Source organism: Rutidosis leptorrhynchoides, chromosome 10, assembly GCF_046630445.1.
Source record: "Rutidosis leptorrhynchoides isolate AG116_Rl617_1_P2 chromosome 10, CSIRO_AGI_Rlap_v1, whole genome shotgun sequence".
NCBI lineage: Eukaryota > Viridiplantae > Streptophyta > Magnoliopsida > Asterales > Asteraceae > Rutidosis > Rutidosis leptorrhynchoides.
Window position 1 is genome coordinate 4,953,378 of NC_092342.1, and position 15,534 is coordinate 4,968,911.

Genomic DNA, 15,534 nt, shown 5'->3' on the forward strand with positions numbered 1-15,534 from the left:
CTCCATTTTACACCAAACCCCATAATCTCCATTATTTCCACTAAAAAATCCCAATTTAAGTAGTCGAACGCTTTCTCGAAATCGACCATGAAAATAAGACTTTTTAGACGATTGTGCTTCAAATACGAGAGGGTCTCGTTTGCGATGAGTGCACCATCTAGAATATTTCTATCTTTGATAAACGCACTTTGCTCAAACCCGATCAAATTAGGGATCACATTCTTAAGTCTATTGGCAAGTATTTTCGCGATGACCTTATAGTAGCTTCCAATTAAACTAATCGGCTGAAAGTCATTTAATCTAATCGGATCCACCTTTTTAGGCACTAGTGTGGCGAATGAAGCATTGCAACCCTTAAAAAATTCACCCTTCTCCCAAAACATATTAATCGCATCAATTAGGTCCGACTTGATCGTACTCCAATATTTCTTATAGAAACCTAAGTTGAAACCATCCGGACCCGGTGCCTTTAAACTACCACAATTTTTAATAGCCTCCCAAACTTCAACTTCACTAAAACAAACCTCAAGTTCCAATGCCTCGCTTTCTAAAATCCTAGTAAACCCACTTTGAAAGTCGTTCACAGGTTGCTGCAGTGAACCATTCTGTGAGGAGGAGTTCACGGCCTGCTGTAACACCGGATGACATGGAGGCCCAACAAGCCCACTAAAGCTACTAGGAAACCGTTGGGCTGACGAATTCACCGAACTGGGCCGAAAAGAAGGTCTCGAAGATGATGGAGATCCAAACCGAGCACGGAGGTGGTCTAAAACCGCCTTTTTATATCATTCGGATCCTCATTCCAAGCACCGTTTATGTATAGGCCACGTAGGCTACACTTATTGTAACGACGACGCATAGAAGAGTGGAAATATTTGGAGTTTTCATCACCCTCGAGGATCCATTTAATACGGGCTTTTTGCCTTAACATGTTCGCTTTTGACTTTTCCTTTTCAATCCAATTTTTTCGCACATTTAACCAACACGTACGATCAACCTCACTAATGGACCCGGACTCTGCGAGTAATTCAAGCTTATTTGCTTCGTCTTTCAACACGTTGATTTGTTCCTCCAAGCCCCCATACTCTTTTTTACTCCAATTTTTTAATCATTTTTCACACATTTAAGACGGTCCCTAAAACGACAATCTTTTCTAGAGCTCGAAACAAATTTCCCCCCTGATTCGAGAATCACGTTGTCAACCCCATCTTTATTAAGCCATTCATCGAAAATCTGAAAGGGTTTTGGACCAAAATCAATTAATTTATCCCTAATCATCAACAGGCAGTGGTCCGACTCTCTGCGATCAAGAGCAACCACCGAGAGATCTTTCCATAGGTTAATGAGGGCATTATTAACGAGAAACCGGTCGAGCTTGCTAAATTTAGTTCCATCGTCACAAATACTAGTGAACTTTTTCCTGTTAATAGGGGTCTCCACCAAGTTGTTCATTATAATAAAATCGTTAAAACGAGAAGCACGAGATTGATAAAACACAAAATTAAGCCTATCCGAAGAATCTCTAACCTCATTAAAATCGCCACACAATAACCACGCCGAGTCTACACTCCTAATTAGCTTATCTAAAGAAAACCACAATCCCTTCTTTTTCGCGTCGGTGTGTGGCCCATACACATTTACAATAATAGACTCGAGTCCAGAGCCACACCATTTGCCTCTAATGGCAAGGAAAAAAATCATCTTTAACCGCACTTTCTACAATAAAACTATTAGAATCTCATATAATTACCATGCCCCCGAGTTACCAATGGCTTCTTTTTGAACAAACCCGCAATTTCCGCTACCCCACAAATTATGGAACTAACTATCCCCCAATAATCTACACTTAGTTTCTTGAAGAGCAATAATATCCGGTCTTTCTTTACCACAAATACCCTTAACCCACCCGAATTTTCCTTTCACTCCAAACCCACGCACATTTAACGACACAATCTTCATAAAAAAGATAATGAGACGAAAATGAATGGAGGACACTTACAAAGATGTGTGGCCGGGCCACTTCAAACCAATTTGTTCTCCGAAATCTTGTAACTCAACACTATTAAACGAATGCCCCGTAGAATCACCCTTAACCTTACCTTTTCTAAGCACACTTTGTTTTGACGTTTTCTTACACGTTTTACAATTTAACCGGTTATCTTTATTGAGAATAACCCCACTCCATGCCAATTTTTTAACCCGCATAAGTCTAGAAAAAGCCTTCCAATTACCCATTGCATTCCAATAGCACCCATTGCATAAGGACACACTACCCGATTTACTAATACGTCTTGACGAGTTACTAGAACAATTAACACTTAAATTTTCAGAATCACAAACTTTTTTAACAGTAGCCTTATGACCCAAGAAGTCTGTCGTATTAAGTCCAATAGAATTCTGCTCATTGAGAATGTTTTGGCCCTTGTCAGCATTTATTTGGCCCACCCCCAAATTTACGTTGGGCTCAGACTGGACTTTAGGATTAAAATTGTCCAAGCCCACTTCCTTATCCCCATAATCACACACCTTATTCAGGCCCATTTCTTTAACCCTACAAAACAATTCTGGGCCCACCCCTTTAACCCTACATGGAAGTGTATCCTTTAACCCAGCAGGGAACGATGCATCTTCAAGGGTTGACTTCAGCCTGTCAATACCACCAGAGTGTGCATCAACAGTATTGTCCTCATCTACAGATTGTTCAGAGCCGCCTGCACCTACGCCGACTGCAGTTTTGCTTGCATCCACCATTTTTGGAAAAGATTCAAACACACTTTCGTCTACCACTTCATCTTTTTCTCCAATTGGAGATTCAACCCTCACACATTTTGATTCTAGGTCATCGTGATCGGAGATACAATTCCGTAAATTAACTCCGGTCGAACTGTCAATCTTATCGTTCAAACCATCAATCTTATCGTTCGACCCATCAATTGAAGCTTCTTCTAACTCCTCATCTACAGAATTGCACCGACTGTTACAACTATTACACTTTTCTACATCACTGACCGTTACCGGAAAAGGTTCATCCTCATCGAAAAACTCATCTGAGTCGACATAATCCGAGCTACAGACGGAAATACAGAATTGACTTTCACTCCGGTCGTCATTCACCTCCGGACACAATTGGGCTTCCTCCTTGATTGTAATAAAATAGTATTTAGATTTTCGTTTCAGCTTCAGACAATCATTCACCAATTCGGGGTTGTGCAGCTTACCAAAAGCTCTTCCATAGGTAAGTTTCTGATTTCCCTCAAGCTTACAATTGTCTAATTCATAGGTAACGCCCCACCAATCTGCAATTGTGATAAATGTTTCCTCTGTCCAGCAATGGACAGGCACACCAGTGATTTTTAACCAGGCCATTCGACCTTTTGGCCAGGTTTCTTCGTCCCAACGTGCCACTTTGTGCACCCAACGTCTAAGAGCATGGTTTTGTTGCTCAATAAGGTTAATTGCAGCTGTCGGAGTATTGAAGATCAACAGTAAACCAAGACCCCCAAGCAATTTAACCACCATGTTTTGGAATCCTTTTTTGAAAGGACCCGTTTATATACATTATGAACGATTCACAATAGTTGATTACGTCGCGAGGTATTTGACCTCTATATGGTACATTTTACAAACATTGCATTCGTTTTTAAAAGAAAAACTTTCTTTACACCGAGAGTTGACAGTATGCATACCATTTCATAATACATTCAACTATAATTGACTTAACAATAATCTTGATGAACTCAACGACTCGAATGTAACGTCTTTCGAAATATGCCACGAATGACTCCAAATAATATCCTTAAAATGAGCTAATGCACAGCGGAAGATTTCTTTAATACCTGAGAATAAACATGCTTTAAAGTGTCAACCAAAAAGTTGGTGAGTTCATTATTTTATCATAAACAATCATTTTTCATCATTTTAATAGACCACAAGATTTCCAGATATATAATTGTACACGTAACCCGAGTACAAAATAACCCGCGTAACCCGCGAATTAAAAATCCATCTCATATCAGGCATTTCGCATAAACTGCATAGAGATAAAAATCATTCATATGGTGAACACCTGGTAACCGACATTAACAGAATGCGTCTAGAATATTCCCATCATTCCGGGACTCTCATCGGACATGATAAAATCAAAGTACTAAAGCATCCGTAACCCGGATGGGGTTTGTTAGGCCCAATAGATCTATCTTTAGGATTCGAGTCAATTAGGATTTCTGTTCCCTAATTCTTAGATTACCAGACTAAAAAGGGTGATATTAGATTCGATAATCCAACCATAGAATGTAGTTTCGATTACTTGTGTCTATTTCGTAAAACATTTATAAAAGCAGCGCATGTATTCTCAGTCTCAAAAATATATATTGCAAAAGCATTTAAAAAGGGAGCAAATGAAACTCACTATATTGTATTTCGTAGTAAAAATACATATGACGTCATTGAACAAGTGCAAGGTTGACCTCGGATTCACGAACCTATATTAAGTATATATATATATTTATATAATGGTCAATATCCGTCTAACAATTTAGGTCAAGTCATAGTGTATCACAATCCTAATGCTCGAGATTATCATGCAAAAGTTAACAAAAGTCAATTTGACCCAAAATGATTTCCAAAAATTTATACACGTTTATTATATAACTTAAATGTAATCGTTTTATATATTTAAATATATTTATTAGATTTTATTATGGTAAATAATAGAAGTCATTTATTAATAAAAAAATTATATCAACGTTTATATATGATAAAATATACTTTTATATATCTTAAGTAGTAAAATTTATAAAGTTCACTTAATATCGTAAAAATACAGTGATATGTATTATTAATGTAACTATATTACGTGTGGTAAAAATATCTTTGTACCACATATTTATTTGATAAAATAATATCGATAATAACAATAATAAGTAAAAGTTGTATTATTTTGTAATAATAATAATTATTATTATTCTACTAATAATAATAACATTATTTATATTTATTAAAGAGGATATTAATTATGATAAGATGATAACTCTAATCATGATAATCTTAATAATAATAACGATACTTTTTAATATTAACAGTGATAATAATAATATTTTATAAAGATAATAGTTCTATTAAAATGATAATTAATAATACTAAGATGATAATAATAATGATATCTTATAATAACAATGATATTTCTATTAAAAGTGATAATTTTAATAAAAATGATGGTTTTAATATTAATGATACTTTAAATAATAATAATAATGACGATAAAAATAATAAAATGATAGTTTTGATAAAAATATTAATTATTTTAAAAATAATAATAATAATAATGATAATAATGATAATAATAATAATAATAATAATAATAATAATAATAATAATAATAATAATATAATAATAATAATAATAATAATAATAATAATAATAATAATAATAATAATAATAATAATAATAATAATAATAATAATAATAATAATAATATTGATAATAATGATAATAACGACAATAACGTTAACGATAACGATAACGATAATAATAATTTTTTTAACAATAATACTTTTAAAATTATAGATAATTCAATTGACGATATCTTTTAATCCGTTCATCGAAATCATTCGATATCTAAATGAAAAGTTCTTAATTTTTCGCTAGCTTTCCAACGACATGCATATCATATACCTTATCTCAGTAGCATATTTATCTAATTCAGGATTCAACATAACCTATCTAACGACAATATCAAAAATACAAGCATGCATAATCCTATATACTCGAGCACTAGTCAGGGATACACTATTAATATATATATAAAAGTTAAGTTTTGAGTACTCACGTATCAATATTGAGATTCAATATTGCAGGAAAGGTACGTAGACGCAACGGAGATGATAAACACTAAATTGACCTCACGAGCATACCCATGAACCATACCCATCACCTCCATAGCTATAACCCATAATTTCCTTAGCCCTATCCTACTCGAAAAATCCATTTTTGAAAAAACCCGCTCATGACTCCGTCGTAGTATTTTATGTATAAATACTAATAATAACACTAATAATAATAATAATAATAATAATAATAATAATAATAATAATAATAATAATAATAATAATAATAATAATAATAATAATAATAATAATAATAATAATAATAATAATAATATTAATCTTGATAATAATAATAATAATGATGATAATAATAATAATAATAATAATAATAATAATAATAATAATAATAATAATAATAATAATAATAATAATAATAATAATAATAATAATAATAATATATACTCCGTATATGTGTGTGAGATCGAGAGATAGATAGATAGTTTAAAATGGAACCAGCTCGTCGAATTTATGTAACTTTCTTCACCTAATCCCCCATGCGATTGCATGGGGGTTCTTTGATTATTTCATGCGAGCGTATGAATAAAACACACAGCTGGTATCCATTGTAATTTCTAGCCGACACTCATATATTTATTTAATATATTAATTATAAATTATTATTTAATCTATATAATTAATTATATATTATATTATATTTACGTGCATGGTAAAAATGTAATTTTTGTTCAAATGACTCGTACGTTGTCACTCGACTCATGTACCACTTTCGGTTTTTCGAACGCACTTTCGTACGTTTAGAAAACTAGCCTTTTACGTTATGCGACGTGTACTCTTATTAATAATTTGAATTACTCATCAATAAATTACCTTATAAAAAATGTAACTTATAAAATTGAGCGTTGTGGTCATTTGCTTCTATAAATCAGTGACTCGTTGTTTATCAAAATATATTATTTTAAATCAGGATGTTTTATGACTAAGTTAAAAAATATATATATTTTTATTTAGAATTGTAAATTTGTACATAATATATATGTTTGAAATATTTATCTAATGATATAATATTTAGTCTTTCAAACTATTTATATTTTAAAGTTCATTTTAAATTTTGTTTAGAAAATATTATAATGCGTATCGTTTATACTTTAAAACTTAATTTTGATATACTTTGTTTATGCGCCATTATTTATTTTAACTTCTAAAATGTTCTAAATGATATGACTAAGTATTCATCGAAACAATAACCAATTGTTACAATCGTCCACTTAATTAATTTGAAAACATATATATTTAATGAACATGTTTTAAATACAAGTTGCGAGTTTTCTATATATTTAACAATTAATCTTCTAATTCACGTTATTTAAACAAGGACGTGTTAATCATCAAGTTCCATTATATCATAAAGCGTTTTCGCACGTTTGAAAAATAAATCAATCGAATTTTATGAAATTCAATCTTCCACTATCCTTTGTCTAACTCTCAATGATTGACAATTTGTTCTTACTCGTAATTCACTTTATTATTTTTCGAATATTGTTAAAATGGAAAGATTTGCTAAATCAAAAGTGGACATCTCAACAGAGACTCTTAATCATACACCGTACCTGTTAAATCAATCATTTGATATTATCTTCTAATTCCATCGATAAACATATTGAAACAAATACGTTCATGTAAAGTATTATGCGTTTAGTACTTTGTTAATGTTTCAAGTTATAATATATACACATATACATATAATCATATCCATTCATTTAATGGTTCGTGAATCGTTGGAACTTGGTCGAGGTTTAAATGAATGTATGGACACAGTTTAAAATTCTTGAGATTCAGCTTAACAAGCTTTGCTTATCGTGTCGGAAACATATAAAGATTAAAGTTTAAATTTGATCGAAAATTCCCGGGTCGTCACATTCTTCCTTGGCAATTAGCTCAAAAAAATTTAGAACATCAAGGTTAATAGCGTCACAAACCACAGCGTTGTTAAGAGCATTAGAATTGCACATCTTTTCATTGACCTCAACCATTTTGTCCCTCTTAGGAACATTCTGAATAGGGAAATCCCCATGGCATTTGTTTGAGTTGAGCTTGTCTCTAAGATCTTCACCTGGGTTTCTAACCACATCCATGAACATTCGGCCGTCATGAATTGAGTCCTTTATCGGTGAAGCATTTGGGTTTGGCTTCCTAAACACATCATCTCGTTGCACGTTCACATTCTGTCTCCTTTTGGTTGCTCGAAACACCTTGATCAGGAGACCATCAAGCTTCACAGATTGTAGACTTTTAAGAAGAGAATCACCATTCTGCACCTCTGCAAAACGAACAAAAGCGAAACGGGCACCATTTCTAAGCCTCTTACTAGCTATGTAGACGTCCCTTACGGCCCCGTATGGTTTGAACGATTTCCAAAGATCCACCACCTTCCATGATTCCGGGAAATTGAAGAACATAAACGATGTCAAGTGATTTTGATTTGACCATTTGTTGTCGCATTTGAAGTCACCGTTGTACCTCTCCCGAAGCTCCGCCGTGCCAGCCCTCACGTACCCTCTCACTCTCTCTCTACTTTCTCTCTCACCCATTTTCTCGGCAAATTATTAGCGTCCCTCAAAAGATTGGAATGTAAATCGAGTATCTTAAGGGATATGAGTACCTTAATGTTACAATTTTCATCTAATTTTTTTATCAATATTTTTTTCAATGTACTATCGTGTAACATACGAGTTTTGCACTAGTATTTCACTATATAATGTAATCATAGGCTTCTATGATTGTATGCACGAAATAATACACTTTAAAAAAAATCTTTTGTTTGCATTAGAGAACTAAACTTTTCATCCATGTGATCGAAGATTGAATATAACCACGTAAATCATTTGTGTGTTATTTACTGATATTGTTTTATTCCTGTTTATAAGATGTCATCCGTTTTAGCCTTGTGAATCCTAACTCCTAACTCTGTATTCATTTACATCCAATTAAATTATTCATGTTTTATTCCTGTTTATAAGATGTCATCCGTTTTAGCCTTGTGAATCCTAACTCCTAACTCTGTATTCATTTACATCCAATTAAATTATTCATATTCATTGTTTGTAAATTGAATCTGTTGGATACTATTGTTGCAAAAACATGTGTATCGGCAGGGACATGTTAGCCCTATATTGACTTTGTCAACTCATCCAGCGGTCCCCGGTAGTCCACTGGAGCCTGGCGAAACACCATCACCAATTACCCCACAGCATGTCAGGCCCGAGATTCGAACCTGCATTGTTATTGTTGCAATCTTCACATGCGTGGGACCAAAGGATCATTTGGGTCCGGTAAGAATGGTTTTAATCCAATTATTTGAAAAATTCTCACCTAGTGGGAATCGAAACATCACCTCCCCTAAAGGAGAGTGACTCATTCAGCTATTGACACATTCTTTGTTGGATACTATTGAATCGGATGTTAAGTGTGATACAGTGATAGCTAGCGTAAAATAGAGCATTTTGTGTGGTGCCGTGGTGGGGCATGGTATTACATTGTATGAATATGTCACTGCTTTAAAATGTCATGATAACTAAAGTCCAGGCCTAAGTTTGAAAATTTGTCCATTACCACTTACTTTCTCAGACCTGAATTTCTTACAAAATTTTGAAAACTGAATCCAACACAACACTTTTGTCTCCTTTTCATATGCATTACCACTTGTACCTCTTCTGTGTTTGTCCCATCCTTTATTTCCATTTTATTCACTTGTAACTTTCAATTATTTACCCAACACTACTATACTTTCATATACATAGTATGTTTTTGGGTTTCACAAATATCAAATAATGTATTACATTGGATTTTGGCACAATATGTTTATACAATTACAACTTTTTATTAATTTAAGGGTTAAAGCCATAAATAGGTTATATACTTTCATCTTTGTCTCAGTGTAGGCTATATACTCCAAAAAATATCAATGTAGGTTATATACTTTCAGAAAGTGTACTAATATGAACGGACAAAACTTATTAACCGGATAAACAACTCAAGGATGACGTGACATCCTACGTGGAGAATGACGTTGGTGATACATCGGAACAAAACTGAAAGTATATAGCCTACATCGGAACAAAAATGAAAGTATATGACCTATTTGTAGCCATATAAAATGCAAAAAAATGTTAAATAATTAACTTTACCGGTTCAGCAGGTAACTGGTAAAATTTGTGTACATCAATACAACTTTTAAGAGTATATAGCCTACATTGGTAGTTTTTGGAGTATATAGCCTACATTGGAACAAAAATGAAAGTATATAATTTATTTATAGCTTTAACCCTTAATTTAAAGCAGATATTATAACTGAAATGGAATCTATACAAGAGATCAAGACATCAAGACAGACCTCAACTACGACTACTCATATCGTTCACTCTAATTATCGTGTCTTTCATTCAAATATAGACTAATGGTATTTTTGAGTTTTTTTCATTAACAATATATACAGTAACAATACATGCTGTTACATATCAAGTTATATTCTATATTGTATTTTAGACGGTACCAACTTTTCACATCATTTCTAGGATTTTAAGCACCTTGTACGATTTTTATTCGTAATTTTCAGTCTTGTATATCATGTACCAAAAATGAGGTCCTTGCAAGCTCATACATTAAAACATAATTTAATACTCGATAAATTAATAACCTCGATAAAATTAATAATTTGTCCAGTCCCAACTTGGGACCAGTACAAATTTGGACCCCAATCGATAAAATAATAAGATAATAATGTTTTTTGAAATCCCAATATAAATATGTTGGTCCTAACGAAACTATAAATTAACAATTACTAATTTTTTTTTGAAATCCCAATATACATTAAACTTGAAAAGTTCATTAATGTGTAAATGTACATGCATGGGAATTATGAAGGTCTTTGTTTTGTTTTATTCGAATAGGTAAAGTGAACGGACATGATAATTTCGAATGCCGATGCATTAATTTGAGATTTGCTCACAAATATAAGTCATTTTTTTAATTTGATAATTTATCGATATAATAATATCTCGCAAAATTAACAAAATATTCCGGTCCCAACATTATTAATTTATAGAAGTTTCACCGTACCTCAAATTTGGTATACTCGATATCTATGTATTGTCCTTCGCTTGACCACTATCTCATTTATGTTTATATTTATTTATAACTAGCTTAAAACCCGTAAATTCGCAGGGGTTTTTTATAAACGAATCAATTTAATTGGCAGATTAATTATATTTTATATTGTATTTGTTAGATTGTTAAGAAACCAAAACAGTTTCAATAGTAATGTTGAATTACTGATAATAAAGGAAGCAAGTTATAACCTGAAACAAACAAATAACACAAAGTTGAAAACTATAGTACTGAAAAAAGGTTTAGTTTGTACTGTAGTTAATTTATTGGTTGAGTTTCTCACCGCTTACTTCATGATTGTAATCTCTTGACATGTTAATGAATTGTATAGAAAGTGAAGTAATTTATGAAAACATTATTGGTTCAGTGAAGTAATTTATGAGGTTTGAAGGTGTTTGACTTGAACGAATTTTGAGTTTAAGTTTTTTCAAATAAGGTTTTGAGTTTGTGTTTGAAGACAGGCTTGTCTTTGGGATGAAAAAAAAAATCCGTATTCAATGGGGAAACTCGAAATTTGATATTTAAAGGCCGTGTTTGGGCCGGGTATGGAGATGTTTTTTTGATTTTTTTTGCAAGTCCGGCTTCGGAAGTGGCTTCAGACGAAAACCCGATTACCTGGCCCGTATACCCGCAAAAAGATCCGAATCCATATATCCGGCCTGTAAACTCGATAATCCGGCCACCCGTTTACTCGTCCGTATACCCGATTATTCGACCCGTATACCCGAAAAAACTTGAATACCTGTAGGAAACTAGTTTACCCGATAGTTCTTAATTAAATGAGGACCCGAATACCCGTGGGAAAACATGTTTACCCGCTATTTATCATATATACTTATTGTGCTCCAAAGTTTGGTTGTTTCAACAAATTGAAAACGACATTACACAACAAATTTCAAAACATCCCCCCAAATTATATTAAATGTACAAAGTTTTCAGGGGTAAAAAATGTAAAATCGCTATTTTACAAAAAAAAAAAAAAATTTAAACAAACTCCACACAAATTTTCAACGCTTATCTTCCCTCTCGCCGGGAGTTTAATTTTTCCGACTTCACTGTTCAACTCGAAATAATTTTACGAACATAACGCAACTAACTATGCACGAAACGGACTGTTTTTAAAAACGCTAAATATTTCGGGATATTTTTATACATATATGTACACGTATAATAAACAACCTATTCTTTTCCTTTTAATGCGATTTCCGGCGTTAAAAATGCGGAATCCATTGGTGTTTTTGGTACTAACCACGTATTTCCAAACATACCCGTAACAACGCGTATTTAAATCTGTAAATACATAACGCTACATTAAATATGAATATGCAATCCGAAAGGCCCCGCCGCATCGCGCGGGCCTGCATTTTTCTAGCTAGTAACTAAATGGGGACCCTGCGTGTTCGGTCCAGATTTGGGACGAGTTTTTCTAATCGGGTCTAGGTCTGGAGTTACCTAAACCCAACCCAATCCTGACTCGATGTCATCCCTAGCTGTCTTATGGCCCTGTTTGAAAAACAATAGTGATATCTTTTATATACATGCAACTCTAGTTTTTTTTTTTTTTTTTTTTTTTAAATATTATTACTTATAAATTGATAGAATTGATGACGGAGTATTGGAGCCAAACGATTGGAGAGGAGTATTGTATTACAGGAGCCAGTAGGCCTCCAAAGGCGGGTGATGTTTAGAGTTTGATATGGAAGGTGTTTGGAGAGAAATGGAAAAACTGGTTGCACAAAACCTTGTTAGAGACATTGGAGTCAGAAACTTTACATTAAGGAAGCTCAATAAGTTAACTAGTTTTGCACAAACAATGCCTTCCGTGTGCCAGGTTACACACCTTCATACATTTTTTTTTTTTTTTTTTTTTTTTTTTAAAGGCAAGCCCCCCAAAGTGTAGCAAGTGAGGATTGAACTTGGGTCCCTTTAGAACTTTCCAAGCATCCTACCACCAAGCCAACCCCTTGGGGTTACACACCTTCATATATTATTTAGTATACTTCTCATGTTTTAAGTTCCTTCGATCAAAATTTAGATGGAAGTGCATCCTGGATGGAGAAATGACAAAACGCTAGAACCGTGCAACCAAAAGGGAATCCATGTGACTGTAAGATGACTAAACTCGGTAGAGGTGGAAATATGGTCGATCGGGAACAGGTCAACAACCATGATGTTTAGTATCATTATAGTGAGTCGAGTTGGATTGATGCAAAAATAATACTTTTAGTCCAAAACATTTTCAAACAATAAATTGATGAATAGAAGTGAACTCCAACTCTGGAATATAATGACTCAAGAGATCTTACACAAAAATATAATAATACATTTTATGTGATTTTCGCATACTTGACCCATTAAAGAAACAGTTAAATCCAAATCTACCCGTTACAAAATAAATGGGTCAAAATCTCCACCTCTAAAAGTAGTAAAAGAACCATATTTATCTGTGCTTCTACTTATATATTCATGTTGTCATATTCGCAGGTATACTCGCCCTTGGGATCACAAGACAACGGCCGAGATCTAATCCATGATCCAATACTAGAGAAAATTGCAAAAAAGTTGAATAAGAGTCCGGGTCAAGTGCTAGTAAAATGGGCAATTCAACGAGGAACAAGTGATACCCAAATCGACAAACCCTAGCTGATAGAATCAAAGAAAACATGCAAGTCTTCGATTGGGAACTTCCTGAACAAGATTTTAATGTCCTGCAGCATCTCAGATCAGGTTTGTTAATTAATAACTTCTCTCCCATTGAGCTTGTATACTAGACATCTAGTGATTCTGATGGTTGTTGTATTACTATGAAGTAGAAGCGAGTTTTGCATGGCGAAGATCTCTTTGTGAACAAGAGTAGTGGGCCGTACCGCAGTGTAGCAGATATATGGGATCATGAGGACTAATACATGAAAGAAAATCTTATGTTTACCTCACAGGTAGAAATTTTAGTCTCCTTTAGTAACTTGCAGAGGTGCTTGTCAGTTTTTATTACAACTTACTGTGGTATGTCTCCGATTACTATGATATAGGGGTTGTTTATTTATTTTTTGTTTTTCCCTTATTTTTTTTATTTTTCCCGTATTAAATGTTGTTTCTATGTGCCTCGATTTCTATGTCTCCGACTATTTTTCAGTTAATTGACAAAGAAATAATAATTTTACTTATTAAGTATAAAAAGTTAGTATATAAACAGATCAGAAAAGTAAACAGACCCTCTTAGTGTTTGATGTATTTTGTCAAAGTAGCTAGAGGCCTAGAAGAGAAATTCCCCAAAATACACTTTTATAAAAAAGTTTTATTCCAAAATACACTTTTAGAAAAAAAAAATTGTCTATTTACACCATTAAGTCGACCAACCATTGGGTCGACTACCTCTATACCCGGTCGACCACACCAAATTTCAATGTGGTCGACCACCGTTTATAACTGGCAAGGTCGATTTCTGTTGGCTATCGGTCGACCACTGTATTCGACCCCAAAAAACACGAGCGACCTTAATGATGGTCGAGTATACAAAAAGATACTGAAATAGCGAGTTGGAATAACAAAATTTAAATTTCAACTCTAACAAAAATTCGCTCCACAAGCCCTAGTTACGAACCCTGATTCATCAACCCTCATTCATTGCAGATTCAATCAAGAGATCACTTCAATAGTTTGTAGATAAACCCTAATTCTATCGTCAGTGTATCTATTTCGTCCCTAGATTCAATCAAGAGTTCCCTTCAAAGATGACAGATATTGAGGTAAAACCTATTTCGTTGTTGTATGTATATGTTAGTTTATCTGTATGTACACACACACACACACACACACACACACACACACACACACACACACACACACATATATATATATATATATATATATATATATATATATATATATATATATATGGGTCCCTGTATTTATATCTATGTGTGTATGGATGTATTTGTATGTGTGTACATGTCAGTATATGTATATGTATATGTAAATGTATATGTATATGTATATGTATATGTATATGTAACTATAGATATACAATTCTCTCATTGTTTTTGCTAAAGTGTATATATCTGTATATGGTTATGGGGATGCCTTAGGTCAGAAGATCACTTGCATACTCGACCATTCAAAGGCCAAAAACATACACTATAGTCGACCCCATTTTGGGTCGCCTATAGTTGAATTAAACTGTAGTCGACCAGAAAGAATGTCGACTATAGTGTATTTGATTTTCAATTGTATGTACCTGTATGTATGTGTATGTATATTAACATTTATGTATAATGACATTATCATTGTCTGATTACAGGTTTGGTTCGAGGCCAAGGTCACCATTCGAAGCAAGATGTCTCTTATAAGGGAGATTAAGAACAAACTCACTCCGACTCAGACAAAGATTTTCAGAGAGACGTGTTTCGGTCATTGGTTAGATATAAAGTGTGATGACAATGATCCGGGATACATAAGATATAAAGTGTGATGACAATGATCCGGGATACATACATTGCTTATTAATGAATCAGACTGACCGTCCGAA

General features: G+C 33.4%; 1 protein-coding gene across 1 annotated transcript; it reads left to right on the forward strand.

Annotated features, from left to right (window-relative positions):
• Positions 1–12,613: 12,613 nt before the first annotated feature.
• LOC139872748 (aldose reductase-like) lies at positions 12,614–13,912 on the forward strand. The gene is given in 7 exon segments (XM_071860674.1): positions 12,614–12,689; positions 12,692–12,840; positions 13,045–13,116; positions 13,494–13,637; positions 13,640–13,716; positions 13,718–13,736; positions 13,823–13,912. Coding segments are annotated over 7 exon segments (627 nt in total).
• Positions 13,913–15,534: the final 1,622 nt, after the last annotated feature.